General features: G+C 46.1%; 1 protein-coding gene across 5 annotated transcripts in view; it reads left to right on the plus strand.

The window, feature by feature from the left end:
- Positions 1-19,601, plus strand: part of plxna2 (plexin A2) — a 298,677-nt gene that overhangs the window by 135,059 nt on the left and 144,017 nt on the right. For all 5 annotated transcript variants that reach the window (XM_071477215.1, XM_071477217.1, XM_071477214.1 and 2 more), the window contains 2 exons: positions 9,225-10,558; positions 14,783-14,965. In XM_071477215.1, the coding sequence (XP_071333316.1) occupies positions 9,359-10,558; positions 14,783-14,965 (1,383 nt within the window). In that variant the 5' untranslated portion in view covers positions 9,225-9,358. The remainder of the gene's footprint in view (positions 1-9,224; positions 10,559-14,782; positions 14,966-19,601) is intronic.

Consider the following 19,601-nt stretch of genomic DNA (forward strand, 5'->3'; position numbering starts at 1 on the left):
TAAACTCCTCACAAGTTCTTCCACTGCAATAAATCACAGTCATGAGTGTGAGATAAACTCCCCCAGTGTGTGTGTGTCTGGAGCTACCGCTGACCCTGGGCAGACTGGGTCTGTGTGGAGTGGAGTACGACCTGCACTGGATCTTGGACTGGAAGAGCAAGTCATAGACCTGGTGACAGCCATATTTCCAAGAGCTTCTACGTGACAGCGGGAAACATTTCACATCTGTTTGTTTGTACAGTCTTTGCTGTTTGTCAAAATGTCAGTGAGGGAGCGTGGCTAGCTGTAAACATCATTAACCCAGCGGTGAGAGTCCCAGAGAAAACTGCCCTGGATGAGCTTGAGGAATTCAATTGGACACATGCACGCTGACACAGACAGACACACACACTCCAACTGCAGCTGTAGACACCATCAGTCAATCACATGACAGCCGAGATGAACAAATGACAAATGAATCCTGCCTTGTCAGTATACTGAAAACTGAAAAAAAGGATTTGTTGTGTGTCTTTTTTTTAGTGCGTAGTTTTTGCTGTGCTGCCAGCCAACTGGTCCATAACTCCGAGCGGTGGGGAGGAGTAGCAATCACACATACTCTACTGTCATGATAATTGCATTGACGGATAATTGATTTTAGCATTGATAGAGCCGCAGCTGGCGCAGCGAGCATTCACAGTTACATGTCCATATTACATCATCAGTCCTATTCTCACCGCTCAGAGTTACATCACAGACCTGGTCCGTGGGAATCGTACTGTCTGTCACCGCACTCGAAACAACACACCATATACTACCTCCCCTGTCTTGCATATCCCCTTTAATCCACGCAGCAATTCATGGTGATCTTTTACAGTGTGCTTGATGGAGGAGCTCAGTAGAGGAGTGTGTTGCCTGCTGCGTTTCCAGTGCCTGGGTGTTAGCCAAGCCAGCGTAGCCTCATCCTCTCAGCCAGCGTGTGATTACAGAGGCTATATCATACACTCCTCAGATGAAACAGTAGCAGGAGAAATTGAAGGGATTACTTTGACTGACAGAATCCCCCCCCCCCAAAGAAACGCTTGCATAACCATTCTGGATTTTGGCCCATGGCTATTGAGTGAAATAACATGTCTCACTGTCTAATGAGGAGATAAAGTATACATTTAGACCAAAATAACAGCATCATCTTTTGTTCACCTGCTTTTCTCGACATGTCTCTGCTTCTCCTCATTCCCCATTATCTTTGGACCCCCACCCGTCCCCCCGCCCCCAGTCCTGCTCCCCTCTCCTCCCTCCCTCTTGAGTGTGCCAGCCAGCCTGTGTAAATTTGCTCCAGATAATAGTGGATGTACCGTGCCAGCTTCTGGAGTTGTGGCTGCTGCTGTGGTTGTAACGGCTTGTTACCCAGCTGGAGTAATGACTGCAAGGCTCCTTTGTCTTCCCTGCTTCCTTCCCTCCTTCCCTTAGTCAAACTGGGGGCACTGTTTCTGTCCTTCTCACTCACTTTCACAGGCCATCACTCACCGTTTCTGTCCCCTTATCTCAATTCCTCTCTTGCCGTATTTCATTGCTCGCCTCACCCTTTTCCTATTTCCTCCCCGTCCTTCTCCCCTCTCTCAATCCCTCCAACAGTAGTTGCCTTGGCCACTGAGCCGTGCTCCCAGCCCCGCTGTGATCCCGATGAGACAAATGATGAAGCAGCGAGCGGGGGAGTAAATGAACGCTTGGGCGATATGCGGCTACTGAAATGGAAGCCATTTTTAATGTGATCTTCATCCGTCTGCCTCTTTGAACCTGAAATGTTTCACACACACATTCCAAGTGCTTAATCTCGTACATTTCAGATCACTTGCGGGGCTGTTGGTGTTGATGGTGCTTATCTGCGGATTTGCCGTGATTATTTGACAGAAGGTTCGGTCCATTGGTGCCTCATTTTGATTGGGTAACTACACACCGAAAGGTCAGAATCCAGGCTTTGTTTAGCCGAGTGCAGCTGCAGGCAGATAACACCTCTGCAGGGAGAGTCTGTTGATAAAGAAAGCAAATACACAAAAAAAGACCCAGTGCAAACAGACACACACTATGTTAATGCTGGTGCTTGCATGCACGCAAGCATGCACACACAGGTCATGCTGTGGCCTGCCTTTGTTTTGGGTTAATTTCACCTATATCTTCTTGGCTTAGCTACCCATCGCCATCGCTAGTCCTTTCTTATTACGTTCAACTCTGCAGCACATTAATGACCTACAGTTTATGTAATCTGATTGCAGCAAGGCCAGACGAAGTGAGCCGTTCATTCATTTCACTCCAGTCCACACAGGACGCACAATTGCCTGCTCACTCAGACCAGTGCCCCTCTAGCTGTCCTTTGCACCTGCTACCTGGTGCATCGGCCAAGTTCCTCAGCTTGCCAAGTCCATTTGTCTGCTTCAACAACTCTTAAATGTGCAATAAGATTCAGCCTGAAAAGAGCAACCTCAGATATGAGAAATGTAACGTGTCAGGCTCAAGCTGTTTTGATGTACGCAATTAAAGGCTCCACTGGAAGAAATTTTTTAACCTCAAAATGTCCTTATGGTCATTGTGATATGATACAGGACATATCATGAGCGAAACAAGTAGTTAGTGCCATGACTGAGTATTTCCACCACGGAACTGCAGTGAACCAATGACTCATAAAAACAGATTCAGACAGCCAGGATTTCATACATCACATATCTAAGGAACCAATCCTGTCAACTTTGCAGGGACGTGGGGTGAGTAAAATAAACTTAAAGCCTTGTCAGTACAGAGAGCAAGAGTTTGCATTAGCACAACCACTAACACTGTTTCAGCCACTGCCAGTTACAAGCTAACAAACAACATAAACAAATAAAAGTTTCTAACTACGCTAACTGCTCTGATACGTCAACGACCTCACTCCTCAACAAACTCACTGAGGCTCAAACATGTGGCTGACTCTCCTATGTTTCACCCACTAACCATCTTGATACACTTTGCTGTTTCACCTGTCAACTTCGCACAAGCAGCAGTGGTGGGTGGGGCACAAGGCCTGATCCAGAATTTCTCAATGAGGAAGTAAGCATAGATGTGGGTCCAGCCCCAGTTTTCCATTTTTTTAAAATAACTTTTTATGTGGGGGGAAAACCATGTTAAATAAAATATTAATCACAGCAGATGGTTTTTACATAGTTTAAAACATGTCTGGAGAGAAAAGTGGCTTTACTAGAATACTTGGAATTTATCATTTAATATAGCAGGTCAGTTGAATAAATTTTCTTTGCACATTTCATTCACTACTCGTCCCTCGATATACCTATGAGAGGACTAAATATTCTACTCACTTTACGTTGTAGTGCAGTTCAATAAAATGAGCTCACAGCCTGAAAATTCACCAGTCTCTGTAGCCATTCCCACACATCATCGCCACTTCTCTTACACAATCTGAACAATAATTTGAAATACAATTTCAAATTCTCTTGGATTGCAGGATAAAGGATAGATTTTTACAGCCGCATGTCTGTATAGCTGCTGTTTTTAATAATTCATATCGACATAATTCATTGTCAGATTCACCAGCCACTGAAACGTACCACACCACAGGTGCTTTACCTTTTATGCCACGCAACTGCATCCCTCCACATACGGCTTTCATTACACCACTATTGACTTTCAAAGTGACAGAACTGTACAGCATTGGCAAAATGCTTCAGGAATAGTTAAGACCCTCCAATTTGACAAAAATGTGTATGTTGTCAATCAAAGAGCCCGATTCAGTCCCAGTCTGTGTGTGAGCTGAGGTGAGCTATCATATTCTGTGGCCTCCAGTGACATCCTGCTGTGCTTGTTTCCTTCGCCCACTGAGGATTCCCTCTCCTCTCACCGAGGCCCTTTACAATTTAGATTTATGGAAATGCCTCCTAATAGAAAGCTGCTTTCACGGGATGACAGACAGCGATGATGAGGCATACACCACATAGCTGCGTGTAGTGGGACTGCCTGAGAAGATCACACTTCAGGATTCAACCTCCCAATTTAGTGGAAAAACTACATGGAGGCTGTTGGTTGTGTCAGCGGAAATGAGGATTGAGGAAAAATAGGGGGGATAATTTATGTGCGTCTGCAGGGTGTGTGCCTGTGCGCCCCTGTCTATATGTGCACATGCCTTTGATTGAAGGTGCGGATATGTGCCTGTCTGAGCTCGTACAAGAGCGTGAGAGTGGATGCCGGTGCACGTGTGTGTTTGGAGGAGGCGGGTCGCTGTGGGAGGGGAAACAAAAAAATTATCAGAATAACAATGACATAGTAATCTCTCTCAGTGGATGTCACAGGTTTTAGACGTAATGCCTCTGTGTGCTTTTGCTCAAACAGAGTTTGAAGTGTGTGAAGCAGGAGGAGTGGCGGGGGGGCTCAGCAGAGAGGGGGAGGGGTTAAAGGAAAGATTAGATACACGTGCCACTGTTTGCATTCAGGGATAAGCAGCGATGCTGAGACCCGATTATTCCTGTGTCATGTTATTACTCCCTTGCATTCGTTGGAGTAATAACTGAGAGGCTGAGGCGGAATGAAGTACTTTGACTGCTGTCACAGCTGAAGGCAATTGAAGGCCTCGCCTCAGGCCTCTAAACTCAGATGGTCATGAGCAAGTGCGCTGATATCAGTCGCCAACAAAGATAGAGCTGTTCAACACTGGATGCAAAGTGCTCTGTTGGAGTGCCCTCAGAGCACATGCTTAATCGTGGACAAGTGCGCATTAATTTACTACGCACTACTAAATTACAGCTCTTTTAGTCACGGCTCGGAGACCGCCACACATCACATGTAAAAACAAACAAACAAAAAAAACAAAAAAGGCTTGATAAAAATGCACTTTGGTGTCTTTCAGTGAATTCTGTCACTGAAGGAATTATTGGGTATAATCAACTACCACCAATGGCACAGCACAGGAAACCAGATGAGAGTGAATGATAGCGGTTGCTGGAGTGTGTTATCCCTCTGCTTTGCCACTGTGTCATTTCCTTGTGGTGGCTGGAAAGGATGGATGGGTGGATGCAGAATAGATGCGTTGAGTTTTCTTGGAAGCTGAGAGACAGAGCTGGCTCCATTTCGTATTGAGACAAAAGAATGTATAAATATAACTTAACAACTCCAAGATGCCACCTCGTCCCCTCATTACCTCTGCTCTCGATAGCAGCAAAGAGAGAAGACTAATGGACTAACCTCTGCTGCTCATCGCTTTTTTATTGCCTCCTATAGAAGAAGATCTCCCTTTTGGGAAGATTAAACTTTCTATTTTTACTGTGCAAAGGGCCACGTCAGCCCCTCACCACGCAACGAGCAAAAAATGTTCAACATTTTAAACCCCTTACTTTACTCAACTAGCGGGTTTGTAGATTTTTGTTCCAAGTTGTCTCTTTGATTTGTAGCGTATCACTTTTACTTAAGCAGTAAGATTTCACGCTTTACATTAATCATTCAGGGAATAACACATTAATCCAGTGCATGAAATTATGATCTCCCATTTCCTTTTCCTATCTGACAACAATGGAATTTAAAACCGTTAATGGATTTTGGTTTATATTCTTTATCTTCTGCAATACAATTGCTATAAATATGAATTCAGGAGATCAAGCAAATTTGGCTGCATTGTTAAGAAGCTTAGTATGTGTGGACAGAAAGGGGGGGGGCACAAAAACAGAAAACCTGCTGCCTATTCCAGGGTGACAGAGGTTTAGAGCTGCTCCCGCTCCAGAGGCCACTTCCTAAAGCCTGCTCTTTCCTGATTCACTTTGCTGGCTGCTGCACTGCCCTCAGGCTGTTGTGTCCACAAGCTGCACTGACGGCTTGCATAGCTTATGATCTCACATTTCCTCATGTCTGGCTTTGCCTATTCCTTCTGCTGCTCCTTTGCATCTTTTCACGAGGTAATCAGCACAATGCACCCCCCCACTCCCCACCTCAACCGTGGTTGGCATGGCCGTTGCGTCTTGCCCAGTGGCTGGGGAAATCAACAGCCTATCAGCAAAGGGACCTACAAGCAGACAGGCAGCCAGTGGGAACGGTTTGTTTAACAAGCAGCCTGGCTGAGTGTGCCAGCGCGGGGTTGTGTGCGCCTGACTATTCATTATGAATGGGAAGTTTTGGGACAACTGTCTTTTTCTCTGAGCCATGATCACAGCTTGCATGTGTTCTGGAATGTGAGTGCTCCTGTCTCTCTTAACTTGATGCCCTGCTTTCTTTGCCTTCCATGTCTGGCAAAGAGATTGTCAGATGAGTGTTGGAATGGAGCTGTACTGACAATGACCATGATGTTTTGAGTGTTTTTTTTTTTTTTTTGGCATTTTATTATCTTGTATGATGTAATACACTGAAGCAGCTGACAGTTTGTCATCATGCCAGTCCATCCTCCCGCCTCAGTGCAACCACCACGGTTGGGATGCGTCAGCAAACTGAACTTACTTCAGAACCAGGACTTGACTTGCTGTGTTACGTTACCAGGCATCTGCTCATTGTGTGTTGACATGCAGCTGATTTTGCAGTTGCTGTTAGAGTCACAGCACCAGTGGCGAAAATAGTTCTCACACATCAGGAGCTACGTTTCCAAAGCTGCTGACTTATATTTGTAATTAGAAGCTTAACTCACCACCTTTCTTCTGCCTCACCCATAATTGTATTCACTGCCAACATAGTCATGCTCTCCTCTTTTTCTAGGTCAGTAGGTAACTGTGTTTAAGTATGAATCATTCCTGGTTGCATTTATATGTTAATTTCCTTCTTGGTAATTCCGACCCCTTATAAACAAAAGAGAGGCATAGCTTTGAACTGAGGAGCATGAGGAGTGACCCGGTGTTGTTCTTGTTCTTTTCAAGTCTACTCCTCAGCTGCATAGTACAGAGAAGTCTCTGTCAAGTGCAACAAAGAGGTGGTCATGCAATCAGCTTAAACAAAGACTTTATTCCCTCTGTTACTAAAGGCAATATGAATGGATAACCTTTGTGGAGCCTCTTATTTACAGCGTTCAGTCCCTCTCTTTCACTGCCTCCGCAGCTGTTGCCTTAATATGAGGGAGTGATGCATATATTTCTTCCGACGACTGGGGAAGAAGAGGGAAATAATAAGGAGAGGAAGAAAAGATGGATGGGAGTAAATGTTGTATACACATATACGATTAAGGGGTGTGGGGGGGGGGGGGCTGGGCAGCTCGCAGGCAGCTGTAAGTTAGGGTGGGGGTCTGGCTGTGGCTCCTTTTTTTTTTTTTTTTTTTAGAAGCAATGGCACTTTTATGACCATGCTAATAAACTGCTCCTGGGACAGAGCACCTCCCACACCTCCGCCTGCACACACGCCAAGAACAGCTTGACTGGGCCTTAGGACCTGTGTTTATGGACACGTGGATCAATACGCTCCCTGAGGGTCTATATTTAAGTCTGAGCTGAGTAGCATGCCCGTTGATCACAGAGGGGGGGCAGGGGGAGGGGAGGGACCCCAAGATGGCCATTACCAGATTTGGAGCGAGGTCTATCAAAGGGCAGGCAAGGTTGAGCGGGAATCCCAGATCGGCTCTGCAAATCAAACCTGCCTCAAAACACAGTAGCCTGGATGTGCAGCCTCTCTCCATATATCGCTCCTTTTCAATCTGGAGTTGCTCTTGCTTGTTAATTCAAGGCGCAGCCGCTGATTATTCCAGCCACATCTTTCACCCTTGATTCTCTGTGCCCTCACTGCTGGAAATGCAAATCTGGAGCGTGACAAACGATGTAGGGCCGTCTCTGACACGTTCAAGCCCCTGGCGTCCCCGTGTCGCTCCCCAGCTTACCTCCTCCAGCTCCACAGTAATTACCCTTGTTGGATCGCTACGCCTAATCATACTTGATTTTGGGATGCACTGCCATTGTCTCCACTTGTTAGCCCCTCACGCTGCTTGGTTCTGATAGAGTACACTGATAATACTGGGGAAATGAGGCACACACACACAAACACTTACAAACACACACACACACACACACACACACACACACACACACACACACACACACACACACACACACATACTGTATATTCTGCTGGCTGGTGTTTCTATGGGGAAGCTGAGTAAGGATCCAACGCGGGAGCTGATTCATTTGAAGATGAGTGTTGTGCCGCCAGTGATTAATCCCTCTACGATTTGATCATGTCAGTAGGAGATGAATAGAATGAAATGATAAGAAAAATTAAAAAAAAAAAAACAACAACAATGTTTAGAAAGGAATAATTAATAGATTCAGATTGTGTAAAACAGGCCCCTTAAAGAGCAGGGAGCGAGGGGAGGGGTGTGTGGAAGGGGCTCCCAATTTGTTCTCACTTTGTTCCAGTAATAAGATCCAGGCCTTCCTTTCCAATGGACGAGATAATTAACTCCTGGGGACAGACTGCACAGAGCTCCGTCTCTTGGTTTATGGCGAGCGAGATCTCCGCAGCCCAGGCTGAGCATGGTTGCGTAAATTGCAGACTGTGCTTGATGTATGTTTTAACAGATAGATATGGAAAAGGGATAAATGATAGTGCTGTTGGTTGATGGCTTGTAGTCATGTGAAAAATGGGAAGGAGGGGGGGGGTGGATGTAGAAATGAAATGAGGAGGCGGATGCTTGAAAGGAAAAGAGAACATATGAATTTCAGCTATTTAGTCATGTATCTGGTCATGTTATTTCTTGTTGAATTTTTGTTGATATTTTCATCAGATGATGGTGATTAATGGTTATTATTGTCATAATGTTTTCACAGCTTGATTTCATTGTAGCTCCTTTTTTATACCTGAACAAGCAACAAGAAAAACCAAAGCCTTATTTTATGTCTTGTTGTTATTAGATGAGTCATTACACAGTGTCCAGGGCTTTGTGTGAAATGTGAGTCTGTGGTCAGTGTCAGTCAGCGTTGGATGTTCTGTTCTTAGAAACCGCTTGCTCAGTGTGCTACGACGGCAGGGGTAGTATGAGTCAGTTCAGGCTAATTTCCGTTGCTGTAACCTGCCTCTCTTTCCTGCATTGTCCTGCCCTGTCCAGCAACTTCTTAGGAATGTGCACCATAATGGTTTCCGCCAATTGTCTCTTTAAACTCCCTTTCTCCGCAGCTTATCGCCTTCACTGAAGTTCAACTTTGACCTTTTCTGCGAATGAAGATCCTTTTTCCATTTGGTCACAGGTGGTTCCTTTATGGAATGTGAGTCATACTTTGATTTCTAACATTGTTTCTCTTTTTCCTCTCCAGAAACATGTGAAGACCCTTGCAAAGGTTTGACCTGCAAGTTAGCCTTCAACAACAAAAAGGCGAAGGTCTCTTCCCTTCATCCCCTCATCCATTCTCTCGGCTTCCTCGGCACTTTCCTTGCAGGCCCGATAAACATGGAGGGCCGGCAGGCTTCACACAGGACTTTATCACCTCACCCTAAAGTAAGAGCTGTAGTGACTCTGCTAGGCCTCTGGCTCTTAGTGATCCCTCCCTTGTGCAGTGGACAGACCTTTACTAGTTTCCACCCTGAGCGCCGGGACTGGGTCTTCAACCACCTGACGGTTCACCAAACCACAGGGGCATTGTATATTGGAGCGGTCAACCGTGTGTACAAGCTGTCAGGCAACCTGACCCTCCTTGTTTCCCATGATACAGGCCCAGAGGATGACAACAAGGCCTGCTACCCCCCTCTGATAGTCCAGCCCTGCTCTGAGCCCCTCGTCTCCACCAACAATGTCAACAAGCTTCTCCTCATTGATTATTCCCAAAATCGGCTGCTGGCCTGCGGCAGCCTCTACCAGGGTGTCTGTAAACTCCTCAGATTGGATGATCTCTTTATCTTAGTGGAGCCCTCCCATAAGAAAGAGCACTACCTCTCCAGTGTCAACCAGACTGGGACCATGTATGGGGTCATTGTGCCTTCACAGGGCCAGGATGGCACCCTGTTCATTGGCACAGCAGTAGACGGAAAACAGGACTACTTTCCTACCATCTCCAGTCGAAAGCTGCCCCGTGACCCAGAATCCTCAGCCATGCTCGACTACGAACTGCACACTGACTTTGTGTCCTCACTTATCAAGATACCATCAGACACACTGGCGCTGGTCTCCCACTTTGACATTTACTACGTTTACGGCTTTGCCAGCGGCAGCTTTGTTTACTTCCTGACTGTCCAGCCTGAGACTCCAGAGAACAGCATGTCGTCAAGTGGATCCACCAGCGACCTCTTCTACACCTCCCGCATCGTCCGCCTGTGCAAAGACGACCGCAAGTTCCACTCCTACGTCTCCCTCCCCGTCGGCTGCGTGAAAAACGGCATTGAGTACCGGCTACTGCAGGCCGCCTACCTCGGCAAGCCAGGCCGCGTTCTCGCCGCCTCGCTCAACATCAGCGCCCAAGATGATGTGCTCTTCACCATCTTCTCTAAGGGCCAGAAGCAGTTCCATCGCCCACCGGATGACTCAGCGCTCTGCGTCTTCACCATCCGAGACATCAATGCACGAATCAAAGAGCGCCTGCAGTCTTGCTACCAGGGAGAAGGAAACCTGGAGCTCAACTGGCTGCTTGGGAAGGATGTGCAGTGCACCAAAGCGGTGAGTTAAAGTGATAGACGCTGATGAAAAACATACACATACACATGAACAGATGTGCTACACATACAGTAGGAACTCCTTACTCATTCAGTGTGTGGAAGTGATTATGAATGAAATATACCTTTTCCATGTGTTGACAACGTGGTGACATTTCCCCTGTTTCACCCATTAATCATCAGTAGTGCAAAGCTGCTCTCATAGGGAAATGTAAATCATCATTTATGCGTATCAGTAGATATTTTAAGGTGAAGCAGGATCTCCCTGATAGAGCATTTCAGTTCTCCCTGAGTTGTAATCAGCCCTCAGCCCAACTACTGTACATTTCAAAGGTCAGAATTCTACAATGGTCCAACAACTTCTACGTCTGGTTTCCTTTCCCAGAATAAGTAAACAGTCAGGGATTGACCAAAGCTTCTCAATGAGCCCAGAAACCGCAGTGTTCGAAGTTTGAGGGTGTGTGCTGTAATGAAAATAAACACCACAGTCATCAGGAAATGTTTTTGACTGCCTTGCATCTCTCTTTCCAAATGATTCTCACACTACAAGTAATTATGTCAATAAGTAAATGTCAGCGAGAGATATTCATGAGTTAGGGAGGGATTTCTTGTCGTTTCTTTTTTTTTTTTCATGGTCATCATCAAAGTGATTATATTCTCCTTGAGCACAACGTAAATAAACACAGTTTCCCCTTTACTGTGGTGGGTGGAGGTGGGTGGGGGTTCTCCAGTTATCCTACTATGCAAGGCCATGTATCTGTTTCATGTTGTCATGTAGAATTAAGTTCCTTGATTTTCCCTCATTCCCAGGAGGCTACAGTCCTTGTAATTGCTGTTAGGAATTTTAAAAAATAAAGAATTAATGACAAGCTAAGTGTATGACTAGGCGGTTACACTGTGTGTGTGTGTGAGTGAGTGTGTGTGTGAGTGTTGTATGTCTTGTCAAGTGTGTATGTGAAGAAGCATAGGTCTTGATGTTTTTTTTTTAAGGTTTAATGATATCCATATCCTCACTATGGTGACAGCCCCCCCCCCAGGGCACTCAATTGACCACTCTTATTAAAATCAGTAAATTCCCCATTAGCACCATGTCAGAGGTGATTGTCAGGAGGAGGGAGACGTTATCTTGAACTAGCTGTGTGTAGTTTTATTAGCTCCACTGAGAAGGCGGGAGGAAGAGGAGGAGGAGGAGGAGGAAGAGGGTGAAAGCAGGAGAGTAGGCGGAAGATGGAGCGATGGTGGCATATAGTGACGACAGCGCTGAAGTAGGGTGACTTTCTGAGTGCGGGGAGCTCAAATTAGAACCTTTTTCCAGTCTCCCAGAAGAATACCAAATCATCTCGCTCTGCTCTGAAGGGTGCCAGCCGTTACCTGCAGAGCTGCACCTCCCACTCCATTCTTTAGACATGCACTGCCAATAATGTTCTGCTCTCCTTTCACATTACACACCGAGGATACACGAGCTTTGTGTGTGTAGCTACAGAGATAAGGAGATGTAAAATACAGTCCTTAAGACTGTGTCCTCATGCTCAATGAACAGCCAGTAAATCCATAGTATAATATGGATTATGCAGATAGATGTCAATGGATGAGGAACTCTTAAAGCCTATACAAATTACATTTAACAGCCGAATATGTCAACCATGCTAACATTGTCTGCTTGCCTTTAAATCCCCAACTCAAGCAGCGTGGCTCCTTCAGAGTGCACACATGTTTCACATCTTGTCTTTCTTAAATAAATATGTTCCTGTGACTCTGTGTGCGGTATTTTTAGAGCGCCCATGTCTGAGAGCCATCAAAATATGAGGTGAATCAAGGTTAGACCAACCCGAGAGCCTATTTCTTTTTTTTTTTGAACTGTTAACTGTACCTCGCTTGGTTTCAGAGTAAATTACACATGCAGTCCCACTGCCTTTCCTCTGGTCCACAGCTAACAGCAGGTAACCAGCGAGCTCAAAGCAGAGAACCTTAATTACACCCCCAGCTCCCATTCCCGTCTTGCAGACATTTGAGTGTGTGTCCGCATATACAGGCTGAGGCTGAGGCCGGGAATGGGAGTGAGGCTGAGCCAGGGGATTCAGACGCAGCAGCCAGTCAAAGATTTATCACCCAGCCGTCCAGCCTTCTGCCATCTGGAGATTCACACCATCTCTGTAGTCACTCCCGAGGAGGGGAGCCATGATGGGATTCTTCCTGTATCAGACTGTGTGTTTGTGTGTATGTCTCTCTCTCTCTCCCTCTGTCTCTCTCTCTGAGCAACACTATCATCCTGTCTTGTTTTTTTTGCCCATGCCCCACCAGCTAATTAACCACTCGTGAGAGCAAAAGGGAAGCTGGTATTGATAACACTGATGTACGCTGGGAGGGAAACTCTTGAGAGCAGACATCCTGTCACATCTAATTCATACGACATTCGAATCCCACACCAAATGCAACGCTTGATGTCATTGTCCAACAAGACTGTGTAAGCGCACTGTTGAAGGAGACCCGAGGCAACAACAGTTTTTCTCAGTATAGGTAAAATATTTTACCGTGTTGTGAGTTATTCAATAAGGATTAATCACGCAGGGTTATTGTCTATTTTTAGCCTCACCGCAGCACAGCCCCCGCTAAAGATAATCAATGTCATTTTGTATGAAACAATCTTGAGATGTGGCAAATCCACATTTCTCCACTGCCTGAGAGATTTGCGATAAGACGCAGGGAAAAATAAAACAGTCTGCGAGAAGGTGAACAAGAAAACAACAACCGCATGGAGTCCGCAGGGACTCGGCTTGGCTGCCAAGTCTGCTAAGTGTACATCATCTGAACAATCTAGATATAATCAGAACCAAATGGTCTGGAGCCCAGCAGACCATATGTGGAATAGCTGCATGCATTTGAGGGAGTAATGATTGATAAGCCAAAGTCTGGAGCTCACGGCTGTCTTTCCCAGCTGATTCCTTCTGTGTCCATCTAATCTGCATATGTTTAAAATAAGCATTAAACACCTATATGAAAAGTAAAGGATAATAGAAGCTTACCTGATTTTTTTTTCTAATTTAAATACTGCAGTGGAGAACCCCCAAAGCACTCTGTGCTATTTTGGGCCAAAGGAAATAATAATAAAGGAAATGCTATAAAGTGGGGGGGGTGTGACTATAAGAGCAGAGGCGATTATTCCCTGTCAGCATTATTGCTTTTGTTCCGCTCAAGAAAATGTGCGTCGCGCTGAACGGTTTTACAGCCGTGGAGTGTAGTGAGAAGCTGAGCTGCCTCCCAGCGTGGGAAACGTCACTCAACACAGTCTGTCTGTATCGCTCTGACGGGGACGGAGACAGAGACAGAGGCGGAGAGGGGACAAACATATTGACAGTAAGAGAATGAATGAATGAGTGAGGGGGTTAAAGAGAGCAAGAGATTGCGGGGTGTATACATGGGAGGCTTGCTTGGCCATCTCTCTTTACTCCACATGGCACTTTGAGGCCACCGCCACTCAGACTGTCTCAGCTGACCTGGTTCAACACCAGAAAGGCTGCTGTGATGCTCCTCATTCACCCCCCCTCCTCTTCCCCTGTGCTATATTCTCTTGTCTTAGAGCCTTATCTTAGGAGAGACCACTTCCTCAATCCTCCTCAGAAATTCAGTGACACCGACATTTTCCTAACAACTGACGTCAAACTTCGTGAGACTTTCTGGTTTCCATTATTTTCTAACGAATGTGTAAATGCAGACTCCTCGCTTACATGCGTATTTCAGGAGTTATCGCGCGGGTGTGTTTGCCAGCGTAGATAGTTATCATGCAGTGTGTGTCTTCCTGCAGAGGTGTGATGATAGGCCAGGGTAATGAGCCACAGTGAGAGCAAGGTGGAGCTCACTCAGGCGGATCTGAAACATGTCTGCCAAGTGGAACAGAAAGGCAAACGTTTGTCTGGCTGGGAGACTCAACTCGTGCACCTCCACCTCGCTCTGACCTCCCTCTCTCTCTCTCCCCCTCCCTCAGGCTCACCTCTCTCACCCACCTCATTTCCCTCTCTGACATTGCCACTGTTTCCACAACTTTGACCATCGCCCGCTCCTTCTGTCTCACTCTGTCACCTTCATCTTTTCCTCTCTATTTTTCTACACTACTTTTTCATGTCAGGGGTTTCTATGTTTAATGTGACACATTTGTCTCATAATTCCTATCACTTGATTTATTTATTTATTTATTTATTCACACTTCATCCTCTAACCTCTCTGCCTCCAGCCGGTGCCTATTGACGACTCCTTCTGCGGTCTGGACATCAACCAGCCGCTCGGAGGTTCCCAGCTGGTCACCGGCCACACGCTCTACACCGAGACTCGGGACCGCATGACGTCTGTCACCTCCTACGTCTACAACAGCTACTGCGTGGCCTTCGTGGGCACTAAGAGTGGACGGCTGAAGAAGGTGAGTACCGGCTCCCCTCCCGCCTCCCGCCCAGTGGTTAAAGGAGGGAGAGTTCTGCTCGCTTCATCACCGTGATGCAGGCTGTCCAGTGGCCCGTGGGGTACAGACACTGTGAAGGGGTCCTATTTCCGTGCAGATGGATCATGGTCACAGGGAAACTTATCTCCTTAATATTTAATGCCTGCTGTCAAAACGTCGGAGAGGGGTAATGGCGATGGCTAGCTCACTGTAGTGGTCATTACCAGTTCCTTGTTAAGCGAGCTCCAGTGTTGCAGTGTTAAATAACCTGCACTGGCCCATTAATTTTAATAGGCACCTTTCTGCCTGTGGCCCACTGAGAGGCAGAGGATGGAGCAGGTTCATGCTCGAAACTTAAGTCTTGGTTAGAGAATAGAGACGCCACAGAGGGGTAAAGGGCTGCTGGCCAGTTCATAATCACAGATTTCACACCCCAGCCACAGGAATCAAGGTATGAGGTGAGACTGCGCATTGATAAAAATGAATAGGGAAGAAAGTGAGTGTTATGCTTTGATGTGAGGTGAGAGGTCAGTCAGAAGTGTCTGTGTTTTGCTGATTAATCCTGAACAGCACTGTTTTGCTGCTGACATCGCTCCAGACGCCTGATGCTCAGAATATATGTCGAATGTTAATGCGTTTACGCTTCCATGTAGCTGATGTGTTTGCATGGGTCCATTGTGCACAATAGTTGTTTGTCTTGCATGCTGACGGGGCTTTCTAGACAACATTTAGACGACTGGTTGAAGGATTTGTCAGTATTCACTTGGCTCCTCCTCCCATGAGGGTGTTTTTTGAGTGACAGCAGGAGTGTGTCACCACAGGGCCATGACTGGCTCACACAGCCGTCCCCTCCCTCTGCTCACAGCTGCATGAAGCTCAGAGGAAAGACACTGAAAAAGGAACGAGAGTCGCTAAAACCATTTTGATACCTCTTTTGGCAAGTTCTTTGTTACCTCAAGCCTGCAACACAAATGGTGTTGGCCTGGGTTATTTTGGTCTCCATGTATTTATAATTAAATCAATACACCAATCAGACTGTCGTGGAGAGAATATTCATTCCATGTAATCCCCTGTTTGAGCTGTTTAATAATTCAGCACCCTTTTCTACTTGGTTACATTAGAAGAGACAGGGAAAAAAAAGTGTTTTCCCCACTGCGTTGCTGTTGCTTTTGTTTTTATCTTCCTGCCTCTTTCCACACTCGTCTGTAGCTGCCGCCTGCCCTCCCCAGGCCTCTGGCTCTGCTTCCTATCTTCTGGTTCGTGTTTGAGGATTCATGCAAAATAACCTCTGCGTGCGCTGCTATGTACATAAGCTTACTCCTCACAGGGGCATGACTGTAACCACAGTAACGGTAACGTGGGGCGGGATTAACCACGATATGGGAAAGGCACCACGATCCAGAACAGAGAAACCTAGCAGAACACACAACCTGATCCAGATCACAGCAGAATAAGATTAAAATGCCGTCCCGTCATCTGATTCATCATAGTTATCATCCTCTCCCTATGAGGTAGCCTGGAGTATTTCCACCTCTAAAAATTCTACCTCATTTATATCTTGCAAAGCACGACATGAGCACTAGCTCTCAACATTATGAATCATGAGAGAAAGCCACCTATTGCTATTTCTAACGCTATTTGTATTCCGAGTTCATCTGTGTTTTTGGTGAGCTCGTATTTTTAGTGCACCGTCGCTGCAGAAGCAAGAGTTTGCTGGACTCAGTTTGAACCTGATTTGTTTGAAATCACGTGAGCAGACGAGGCTGCCACTGCTGTGCAGAGGAATTTGCATGCAAGTATGTTGTTATTAGACAGGGACCAGTGGCGATTTGCATGCAAACACAGGATTCAACAAGCACCGACTGTCCATCTAATGTGCATGAAAGAGAGAGTGACCACAATTAGCCTACCCACCATGGCTCTCTGCAACAGCGTGGAGAAAGAGAGCATTACTTTTTTAATAGGTAATGAATAATCAACAATGCTGCGTGACAGCGGTGGTGGGAAGGAGGGCTGCTTTGCCCACTGTCATTGTTAAGGTGTGTCTGTGTGTGTGTGCTTGTCCTTCTATCTTTGTGAGGACCGTTTTTTTTAGCTATAGGCATTACGGAGTGAGGATATTTAGGCCAGTCCTCACAACTTCATAGGGGCTGTTTTAGGGTTAAGACTTTTGAGGTTTGGGTTAGAATTAGGCGTGTGTGTTTTTTCTGTGTGTGAAATACGCATGTGTTTATATTGAGGCTGTTATCCATTCGTTCCCCTCAGGTGTCGTCTCAGGGAGGGCAGAGGGATAGGGTGACCTGATGAGCCCTGGCTGCAGCTCCTCTGCAGAGGGCTGATAAGCTCCTACAGAGCTGTGTGAGACAAGTAGATGGAGGCAGGGTGCTGCAGGCTTCCTTCAGATGTGAGCATGACACAGCTATAGGGTGACAAGATTTGACGCCTTGCTGGTAATACAGCTCCATACCTCCACCTCTTTCATACAACCAGACAAACAGAGACAGACAGATGGGGAAAGGGAGGTGTGTGTGTGTTGTGTGTGGATGCAGCTTGATGGTTGGTGTGAGTGGGAGCCATGATGAGAGAAAAAAATAAGGAAAGAGTCACAGGAAGAAGGAGAAGTAAGAAGGTACTAGGCAGGGGGGAAGGAGGGGGGGGGCGTTGAAATGTGAATTTAGTGCCGCCAAAGAAACCAGGGCTGCACCGCTGCCTGTAATTGGATTGGCTCCCTTCCCAAAGAACCCCCCAACCCCCACCCCTTCCCCTGCCCTCCATCTCCCGCTTCCCCATTCAATCCCGCTCCTCCTTCCCTCCCCTCCCTCCACCTCCCCCTTGCTCTCCCTGCAGACCCGGCTCCTGTATATGCCGCTGTTTCCTGGGCTTTGCTGGAGCATGGCAAAGCAGGGAGGGATAGTGTTGGCGGATATCACTGCCAGGGACGGGCTTTTGCAGGGGATTGATTGAGAGAGAGGGGTTAAGAGGGTGGGGGAATAAGCAGACACTAAGGTGAGGAGGATGCATATACAGTGCGACAGACTGCAAGAAACAATAACGTTGAAGTTGCCGGCCACACTCAGCGGTACAGCACTGGCATGCTGTGATTGTGTGCACAGGGTGTGAAGTGATTACATTTGACTGTGTGATGTAGGATTTGTTTTGTGAAGGTGGAAGGTTCTCATCCACAACCTAGTGTGAAACCTCATGGTATCATACGACAGCTGTGTTAAAGGTGTGGTCTGAGTGTCATGAGGCTTTCAGAAATTGGTTTTGGACTTCTGGGTGGCACCCTTGGAGGCAGTGATTGATTGTGGAGGGCAGAAGATTTTCACCTCAGCAGAAAGCTGCAAGGGGGCAATCAATATTCCAGGTCTTCATGCACTTTTTCTAGCTACAGTGAGACCACTTCCAATCAGGACCAAAACTAGAAATTTAGTCCACTCTAAGCTCACACCAGAAGATTTTCCAGTGAGCTTCTAGTCCAGCTCATGAGTTAATGTCCTATTTAAATTCTAGCCATAGATTTACATTGATACTCACCAGGCTCCATCATCTATATTATCACTCTTATGTACCCGGAGACCAAAAGACTGCTACAGGGCGCTACGGGTCAAATTATAGAAATAGGCGATCTGCTATGCCGTTTATTCTGGATACACATTAGTCAAGAATTGCATCATTTAATTGGAATTGGCTGTGTGTGTGGTTCACTTCATGCTTAAGCTCAGACGTATCCCGCACAGGGACCAGGATTGGTGGGGAGCAGGAACTAAAGCACCGAGGAGGCAAGGAGCTGAGGGGAGCACTCCCTTTGATATAGATGGAGATGTAGGACATGGACGTACATGTAAAATAGGATGTTGAAAGATATCCCAGCAGTTGATGAGTGGGGAGGTTAAAGCGAGCTCAGCCAAGGCATGTTCAGGATCAGAGTCAGTGAAAGTGAACATCATCCATCCTGGTTTTGTCATACAAAACAGCAGGGGTCAACCTGAAACCAGTTACTGAGTTACTGAGTTACTCAGGGCCATATAGGTTATTTATTAAATGTCCCATATTGTATAAAATCAGATTTTCATGTCTTTTTTGATTTTAAAGCAGGTCTAGTTTCTACATTAATACTGTGAAAAGTATCAAAGTGCTCAGTCCACAGGGAAATCCACATAGCCTGTATTCAGAAACTGAGCCTTGAAACGAGCTGTCAGGACTTCTGTAACTTTGTGATATCACAACAAAGCAGTCACCACTCTCAGCTATGTCCCAGGCACAGCCCACTCAGACCCACTGTACAAACTTGCAGGATTTGGTTTCTCTGAGTGTTTACCTGAAGTTTGCTATCATTTTAGCAACCAGAAAACAGTCAGCCAATCAGAAGAGAGGCTCAGAGAAGAGATGTAAAACTATTACAAGATGGTTTTTGGTAGTTAAAACCATAAATATATCTTGTTATGGATATCAAAACTTCATATAAAACACCAGAAAAGTGTAAAATATGGGACCTTTAAATGATGTAATATGTAATTAAGTAATGAAGCCTTGCCATAAAAAATAAAACATTTCTTTCAGTGGTTTTAGGCTTGTATTTCCTCATCACTTTAACCTGTGATAGATGTTTTCTTTA

The sequence above is a fragment of the Trachinotus anak genome, unplaced genomic scaffold (assembly GCF_046630095.1).
Source record: "Trachinotus anak isolate AG129_WGS33_773 ecotype Australia unplaced genomic scaffold, CSIRO_AGI_Tana_v1 ptg000004l, whole genome shotgun sequence".
NCBI lineage: Eukaryota > Metazoa > Chordata > Actinopteri > Carangiformes > Carangidae > Trachinotus > Trachinotus anak.